Source organism: Nuphar pumila, chromosome 15 (genome assembly GCF_984573655.1).
Source record: "Nuphar pumila chromosome 15, dmNupPumi1.hap1.1, whole genome shotgun sequence".
In the NCBI taxonomy this organism is placed as follows: domain Eukaryota; kingdom Viridiplantae; phylum Streptophyta; class Magnoliopsida; order Nymphaeales; family Nymphaeaceae; genus Nuphar; species Nuphar pumila.
The window spans coordinates 10,372,438-10,381,476 of NC_143263.1; the positions used below are offsets into that span (position 1 = coordinate 10,372,438).

General features: G+C 44.4%; 1 protein-coding gene across 1 annotated transcript; it reads right to left on the reverse strand.

The window, feature by feature from the left end:
- Positions 1–7,534: 7,534 nt before the first annotated feature.
- LOC149814452 (zerumbone synthase-like) lies at positions 7,535–8,705 on the reverse strand. The gene is made up of 2 exons (XM_089989341.1): positions 8,543–8,705; positions 7,535–8,443 (listed from the first exon to the last, which is right to left on the reverse strand). The coding sequence occupies exons 1-2, from the start codon at positions 8,593–8,595 to the stop codon at positions 7,645–7,647; spliced, it is 852 nt and encodes a 283-aa protein (XP_089845467.1). The 5' UTR covers positions 8,596–8,705; the 3' UTR covers positions 7,535–7,644.
- Positions 8,706–9,039: the final 334 nt, after the last annotated feature.

A 9,039-nucleotide genomic window follows, 5' to 3' on the forward strand; every position in this document is an offset into this window, starting at 1 on the left:
GCCAGGAAAATACTAATGTTAGGTAAGGCTGCAAAGACAGAAGGTTTCTTATCAACAAACATCTCAACTCCCTGCCCTGAACTGACAGTCATAAAGAAAGAATCCAGTGATCATAATAATATGCAACCATCTCGTTCCATAATTCATGAAACATATTTTCAGATCTTCCAAATTCAATCTGAATTTGTATGAAGGTTTACTCGCTTTGTATTCGAAAACGGGTTAGTCCGCACGAACAAATTACATATCTATCTCCTACGACACTCCATACATGTGTAATGCTCGTGCAACCAATCTATCTCCAAAATCACATCAGATCATATCCATAATGATCAGGTTGACATAGGTTATGCCCCCACAATCAATACTTCTACATCAGATAAGTACTCATGAGCGATGGTCCTACCCAAGGTTGCCAAACTAGGAAGCGAAAACAGGAAACGATACGGGAAGCGAAAGCGAGAAGCGAAGCATTTTAAATTTTATAGGAGGCGAGAAGCGAAGTATAAATTTAAAAGAAAAATATTAAAAAAAATGAAGCAATATAGTAATTGAATAGGAATCAAACAAGAAAAAAACAAAAAATAAAATAAATTTGTTTATTCTTATACTTCATGATTTTTTCGGTAAAAGAGTTAAATTTTTGTTAAAATCTAACAATGATGGTTACTAATTTAAAGAAAGTACATGAAAAGTGAGTGAAAGCGTGAGAGAAAATACATGAAAAACATGAAAAGAAACGTGAGAAAAGCATATAGGAAGAATAGACCATGTGTGTGGAAAGCATAGAAGAAAGCGTGGAGGAATCGAGATTCCCATGAAGTTTCAGAAGTGAAGAGTATCGCGCTTCCGAAGTGAGTTTTCAGGAAGCAAGCTTTCCACCTACCTAAGAATCTTTCGGTAACTCTGGTCCTACCGCTCGAAGGTGTAACTATCTCTAAAACATAGCCTAGAGTAATAGACGATAAATTTAACAAGAAAGCAAAACATGTAGCAACAAAAGAATGTGTTGCTCCTGTATCGAACATAAAGTATGTCAACAAAGGCCTCTAAAGTGAAAGATAAGTCACTGTCTGCAAAAGACCAAACAATCCCACACAGGATTTACAGGCAACCAGTCCAACTCGAGGATCTAAGAGCTTGGTGTCTTGACAAAATCTTGCAAAGCCAGAGGCAAGTGAAATGTGGAGAATCAATACTCGAGTTGACTTAGGGGGATACCTCTGCAACTCGAGACCCAACCCGACTTGTGGCCTGAGTGGAATATTTTACACATCGAGCAGATTAATCAAAAACCAATCAGTTACACTTCTCAAATGTTGTGTCAAAAAGATAGTTATTTCAGGTTGATTGCCATTATCTAAGTAATACCATCAACAAGACTCGAAACTCTTTGCCTACAATGACCACCAAAAAAGAGTACAGGAAGTCACAATCTTTTTTCCAACTACTTGTGAAAGCTACTCTAAGCTAACAAAATCTTTTGGAACCAAAACAACAAAGATGGTCGCCACCCAAGTGAACAAAATCCTCCTATTCAACCAAGCGGTCTGAGTTTCAATCCCATGCTTGGTTATTTAAGGGGCGTCTGATTGCACAGGAAAGTTTTTCTCTTGAAAAAAAGATTTCTGGTTTCTGTGTGCCACCAACCCCCACCTTCGGATAAAGTTCTCTCTCATGGTGTCAAACTACCACATCTTCATACCCCTCTTAAATCTTATGATGCAAGTTGCTTTGTTCAAATCTGACCTTATAAATGGATTTGGCATATTTAATAAGAATTTACTATTTTATATTTTTTTTTTAATAAAAATATGTTTTTTTTAATTTTTAAATTTTTAAATTTTGCATTTTGTCAATTGTTGATTTTTTAATTATCAAAAGTTCCAGCACACAATTTGGATTTCGGTGATTTGAATGTCAATCTTCACAAAATGAATGATGTAGATCACATCTATAGCATCCGATTTGATCAAAATTGTATTAATGAAATCCCCATGAAGGTACGAAGATAGAAGATAGAGATGAAACTAGGGATGAGTGGAACCCATTCAGAGTTCTCTTACCCACCAAGAGGTACACCCAGCTTTCACTTTAAAATGAAGGTTGATGTCTGATCAACTTGGTGAATTATTCAATTAAATACAACTATCGCATGTATATTTATTCAATAGGTCAGTGCGGTGTGACGGTCCTTCCTTACCGTCGCAAGCCTTTCAGTCACTTGCTTGTCGTTGCAGAAACTTTGATAGTTAAGAGTGCAAGAAAGCGATAGAATAGAGAGAGAGAGAGAGAAAAATTGCAATCACTCAGAAGCAATCACAACGAGAGTGAACAAAAGAAATTTCAACGCATATGCATTCATTCACAATTTTGCCCGCAGGCACATCAGATCTATGCGCTAACCCTTTAGGGTATTGATCAACCTAAACCAAAGTACAAGGGTGTCTCAGAAAAAGTTACAAGTGACTCGACACTTGACATCAAGACTCAACCAAAGCAAAATAGACTCTAAACACAATTGTACAAAGTAGGTCATAGGAAAACAGGCTCCCCCCTTCAAATTATGTGTTGCCCTCGGCACCATCTGCTTCGTGGTAGGCCCTAACTTTGGTCAGATAGCAGTTCTTCATCCAGAATGTTAGCTCCCACGTCGGCTCCGTTGTCTCCTCCCACTACACCAAATACTTCTTCGCTTCACCCAAAGTAGTTGACCTTGTGTAAAGGATCTTGCTGAGATGCTTCTCGGTCTGTTGTGTTGTTGGGGCCCTCTGTAGGATAGGAGTGTGTTATGACACGCTACATTCCAGATCCCCCTCGTCCTCATAAAAAGGTTTCAGGTTGCACACGTGAAACGCCAGTTGTACCTTGAAGTCTGGGGGCAGGTCCAGCTTGTACGCTAGGTTGCTCACTTTCTTGGTGATGGTGAATGGTCCCTCGTACTTCCTAATCAGTCTGCTATGCCGTCCACAGAAGATGGTTGTGTGATCCAAGTAAAGTTTCACCAACACCAGGTCCTTAACAGGGAACCCAGTAGGTCAACGATGCTTGTTCACCCACTTCTTCATCTTCTTAGACCCTTTGTGTAGAAACACCTTCGCTAGCTCGATCTGCTCATGCCAATCTTGAATAAACTAATAGGCAAAGGATGGCCTTCCCTTTTTCTGTGCAGCTAAAGTGTGCAGGGTCAGCAGTTGTTGTTTTGTAGCTATCTCAAACGAGCTGTAGCCTGAAGACTCACTCTTCTGAATATTATAGCAGAATTGGGCCACGTCTAGGAGCTTCACTCAGTCCTTCTGATTGGCATTAACAAAGTGTATGAGGTACTACTCCAATAGAGCGTTGATGTGCTTTGTCTACCCATCAGTCTATGGGTGGAAACTTGTTAAAAATAATAGATCGAAGTCGAGTAGCCGAAATACTTCACACCAGAATTTGCCCGTGAAGCGAGCATCATGGTCGCTCACAATGCTTCTTGGTACAACTAAGTGCTTCACAACATGCTTGATGAACAGCTTCGCAGTCTTCTCTGCAGGGCACACTGTGGAAGCTGCAATGAAGGTGGCGTATTTAGAGAAACGATCCACCACCACCACCACCACTAGGATGGAGCTGAAGTCATCTACCTTTAGTAAGCTAATAATGAAGTTCATGAAAATGCTTTCCCAAGGACATTTTGAAATAGGTAGAGGCTCAAGGAGGCCAGGAGTCTTTTGGTTGGACCCTTGTCTTGCCGGCAGATGAGACACGTTTGCATATACTCCTCCATATTGTCTTTCATCTACGACCAATCGTAACCGCACTCAAGGAGTGCTAAGGTCCGCTCCTGACCTGGATGATTAGCCCATAAAGTATCATAGCACTTCTTAAGCAATTCGTGGTGAAGGTTTCCCCATCGTGACACGAAGACACATCTCCCTTTAGTCATGAGGAGGACATCCCATAGCTAGAATTGTCAAGTCTTTTCCGCTTGCACCAGAGAGACAAGGTGTTGCACTGTCATGTCCTCTTGCATTTCTTCGCGGATGTGGTCCAACAATGCGCCTTCTAAGCAAACTTCAAAAGGTTTTGCCCGCATAGCTACCGGTTCTGTTTTGCGACTCAGGGCGTCAGCAATAACATTATTCTTTCCCACCTTATACTCTAAAGCAAAGTCAAACTCAGCTAGAAACATTTGCCATCGAGCTTGCTTGGGTGTCAACTTCTTCTGCATCTGGAAATAGTTCATGGCAATGTTGTTCGTCTTGATGACGAACTAGGCACCCAGAAGATAGTGCCGCCAGCTTCTGAGGTAGTGCATGATGGCCGTCATCTCACGCTCATGCACAGTGTAGTGCCTCTCCACATCCTTTAGTTTCTGACTCTTGTAAACAATCAAATAACCCTCTTGCATAATAACTCCACCGATGAAGAAGTATGAAGCGTCTATGTGGACTTTAAAGGGTCTTGAGTGGTCTGGAAATTGCAACACTGGTTCCCTCACCAGGGTCTTTTTTAAGCCATCGAAGGCATCTTGGTAGGCTCCAGTCCAGAGCCATACCCGATTCTTCTTTAGCAAATTCGTGAGGGGTGCAGCAATGAGGGAGTAACCTTTGATGAATCGCCAATAATAATTGGCCAAGCCAAGGAATGACCGTAACTTTGGCACCATGGTCGGCAGATTCTATTCCTAGATGGCTCTTATCTTCTACCCGTCCATGCGCAGTAAACCACGCCTCATAACGTGGTCAAGGAAGTTGATCTCCTACTGGCCAAAGAGACACTTCTCTCGCTTGACATAGAGGTCATTTTCATTCTACACTTGAAACATTATTCGTAAGTGCCTGACATGTTCCTCCATGTTGCTGTTGTAGATCACAATGTCGTCGAGATAGACTACCACAAACTTGTCTAAGTAAGGGTAGAAGATCTTATTCATCAATATCGTGAATGTGGCTAGAGCATTCATAACCCGAATGGCATCACTAGAAATTCATAGGTACCATAGCGAGTAATGCAAGTCATCTTAGGCTCATCACCGTCAACAATCCTCACTTGCTAGTTACCTGATCACAGATCTAGCTTTGAAAAGACACAGGCTCTGCCTAGCTGGTCGAACAAGTTCACTATCAGTAGCAACAGATACTTGTTCTTCACTGTGCCCTTGTTTAATGCATGGTAATCCATACATAACCGTTTGGAACCATCATGCTTCATCTAAAAGAGCACAAGGGCGCCAAAAGGTGCTTTAGAAGAATGAATAATGTCTACTACCAACATCTTGTCTAGCTGCCTACACAACTCCTTTAATTCAGTCGGCCCTATGCGATAAGCAACCATGGTAGGGAGCTATGCTCCAAGGGTCAACTCCATCTTGTGGTCGACCCCGTGTCTCGGTGGCAGACGCTTTGGCAGTTCTAGGGGCATCACTTTTCGAAATTCAACCAATAGTGGGGTAAGGGTCGGCGGCACTACTGCTTTCACTTTCTCTTCTTTGGTGTGAACGACAACTAGGAATGTCTACTCTCCCCGCTTGACACCCTTCTTCAATTGCATAGCTGATGACATTGAAGACTTGCCTCCAAGAGTAAGGCATTGCACCGTGTGTGAAGAGTTTGGCCCCATGATTGTCAACGAGTTAACCTTCGGCAGCAGCATCACATTCTGACTACAAAAAAACTCCATGCCTAAAATTATTTGAAAGTCATCCAAGGACACCACTGAAATGTTGACTTTGCCAGGCCAACTCTCAATTTGGATAGCTACGTCTCTTGCTTAACCAAGGATGAGCTTGGTCTCAGAGTTCACCGTCTTGAGAGTCCTCTGCTTTAGCTCGAGCTTCAAGCCCAACCGCTCTGCCTCTTTCCATGAGACGAAGTTATGTGTGGCCCCGGAGTCTACTATTGCCATAATAGACTTCACATTCATAATGACTTCGAGATACATGAGTTCTTTGCTAACCGGCATGCTCTCAGCTGCATAGCTTCTAACTGCGTTGATGGTCTGCATGGCTCTCACCTTGGGCTGCACGACCTCAACATCACTACTATATGCCTGCACTATATTGGTTTGCTTGTTATGCCTCACGAGACACTTTGGACATTGCCTAACGATGTGCCCATTGTCATAGAACTAACGAGTCACAACCGGCCCTTTATTGCCATTATTATTGTGCTTTTTATAATTCTGCCTCTTGTCAAAATAGTGTTGGGTTGATGCCTCACCCTTATTGTCACGCTGATCTTCCTTCTTGCCTCCGTAGTTCAGCTTCTTTCCAACCTTAGTCGATGGAGTGAAGGACTTGTGTTGTGTATCCACTAGTCGCTCGGCCGTCACATACGCATTTTCCAAAGTCTCAGGATTGCTCATTTCTACTTCAAATTGTGCCCAAGGTTTAGTCCCGCAATAAACCAGTTGAGTCTGTCTTCATCCGGCATATTGGGTATGTTTAGCATGAGCTTCTGGAACATTTTGATGTAGTTTATCAAGGCTCTAGTGTGCTTCAACTCTAACACCATCCAATAAGCTTGTCGGTGTACATTCTGCGATATAAAGTAGCTTTATAGCTCAGTTTTGAAGGCTTCAAAGGTATCAATTACGCAGTGCCCTCTTTTCATGTCGCTACATTTTTTTCTCTACCGGACTATGACATCTCTGTCAAGTAGAGTTGCTATTGCCTTCACCCTGAGGTCCTCGTCCAATACATTCTGAACGTCCAAGTAGTCTTCCACCTGAAACAGAAAGTTTTCTATGGCCTTGCTATCCCTAAAACCATTAAATTTGGTTGACCTTGGTACATTTATCTTTGATGGCCTATCGTCATTTTTGTCATTTAGGGTCACTGTCTGTTGTAGAGTGTGGTTCTTCAACTGAAGCTTCCTTACTTCAGTCTGCAGGGTGGTCACTATCGTAGTCAGCGAAGTAACATGTCCCATCAACAAGTTTACCTGCTTTCGCAGGCTCGTCACCTTGTTGTTCAGTCATCTGAATGACTCAACTGTGCATGAAATTGCTTCCTTATGCGAAGTCACATTCATCACCAGTTTGTTGACAGACTCATCCATCTGCTCATCACCCTGAGGTGAACTCATATTCTCGGTCTCGACAATTGCTTTTCTTTTGGTGCTACATAAATTATATCGGGGCGCTATGATGTCTTTCTCACAAATCGCGGCATGTCGGTGTGTCTCTCGGCATTGACTCCTGAGTCTCTTCCTCAACTTGAGAACATGCTCTAATACCGCTTGTAACGTGCTTATTTTTTCAATAGGCCAGTGTAGCGCGACAGTCCTTCTTTACTGTCGCAAGCCTTTCGATCGATCGTTTGTCTGTCGTTGTAGAAGCTTTGATAGTTGAAAGTGCAAGAAAGAGATAGAATAGAGAGGAAGAAAAATTATAATCACTTGAAATCAATCACAATGAAGGTGAACAAAAGAAAGCTCAACCTATTTATTCACAATTTTGCCTACAAACACATTACACTTCAGATCTATAGACTAACCCTTCAGGATATTTATCAACCTGAACCAAAGTACAAAAGTGATCCAAAGAAAATTACAAGTAATTCGACACTTGACATAAAGACTTGGCCAAAGCAAAACAGACGCTTGATACAACTCTACAAAGTAAATACAAATGAAAAACACATCATCGTGGTCGTGTTAGTCAAGGCCTGCAGAAGCCGAAGGAATGATTGACGCAGGAGAAGCCACCGTCCACGTTGAGGTTGAGACCGCTCACGTACTTGGACTCGTCGCTGGCGAGGTAGAGCACGGCCTGGGCGACGTCGTCGACGGTCAGGTCCACCCCCTGCAGGTTGGCGAACTGCCCCACGTAGCGGTGGAAGTCGTCGAGTGGGGAGCCCTCCCCGCCCTCCGACAAGGGGAGGGCCATCGGTGTGCCCACGAAGTAGGGAGAGACGCAGTTCACGCGGACGCCGTGGCGGCCGAGATCGCCGGCCGCGCTGCGAGTGAGCCCCAGCACGGCGTGCTTGGACGCGATGTAGGGGTGTGGGGCGACCCCGGCGAGGGTCGAGGCGACGCTGGCGATAGACACGATGCTGCCGTTCCGGCGGGGGACCATGGCGCGCGCCGCGTGCTTCGTCCCCAGGAAGACGCCGTCGACGTTCACGGCGAAGACCCGCCGGAAGCTGTCGAGGTCAGAGCGGCGGATGTCCTGGGGTCCGAGCGGGCCGCTGATGCCGGCGTTGTTGACCATGACGTCGAGGCGGCCGAAGCGGGCGAGGGCGAGGTCGACGGCGGCGGCGACGTCGGCCTCCACGGTGACGTCGCAGTGGGCGTAGAGGAAGCCGTCCGGGTCGCCCTGCGCCTCGCAGATCGACCGCCCCAGCTCGTCCTGCACGTCCACGACCACCACCTTAGCACCGTGCCGGTGGAGGAGCTCCGCTGTGCTCAACCCTAACCCGCTTGCCCCTCCCGTCACGATCGCCACCTTCCCTTCCAACCTGCACAATGAGGGAACGACGCAGGTGGGTAACTCAGCAAAACCCATATAATTGAGAATGATACTAATAATTAATGGGTTTAAAGAGAGAGAACCGTACCTTCTAGCAGAGGGGTAGGCATCCTTAGCAACAGTCTCGCCTTCGGTGGCCATCGAAAACCTTCAATCAATTGGCGGAGGAGGAGGATGGAGCGTCTCTAAACTGAAGAAATGAAGCAGGTCTTACTTTGAAACGCTTTCTTTCTTCTGTGGTATCGTTTCTTGATATATAACTGGACAACTGGGGATGAAAGAAGTCACGCGAACGTCTCTGATTTTGACAATTGAACCTCTTTTCCCTTCTAATTAAAAAAATCTACCGGAAGAAACTTTTGAAAAGATAAAATTTATCATTACCTTGCTCAAATAAATGATCTCTGTTGAATGATCCCCCGAGGTTGTTTTCCATGTGGTAAGCGGGGTCTTGTGTCAAGCTGAAGGCCCAGGTTCGAATCCCTCTGCCACATGCGGATTAAGGAGATATCTGGTGGCAGTCTGCTCAACCTTAGCTTACCTTTAAAAAAAAGAACTGTTTTTATTTGGTTGGATCTCTTCCTA

Coding starts and splice junctions, on each gene's coding strand:
- LOC149814452 (XM_089989341.1), bottom strand. CDS start 8,595: ATGGCCACCGAAGGCGAGACTGTTGCTAAGGATGCCTACCCCTCTGCT. Junction 8,444..8,542: donor GCCTACCCCTCTGCTAGAAG/GTACGGTTCTCT, acceptor CTCATTGTGCAG/GTTGGAAGGGAAGGTGGCGA.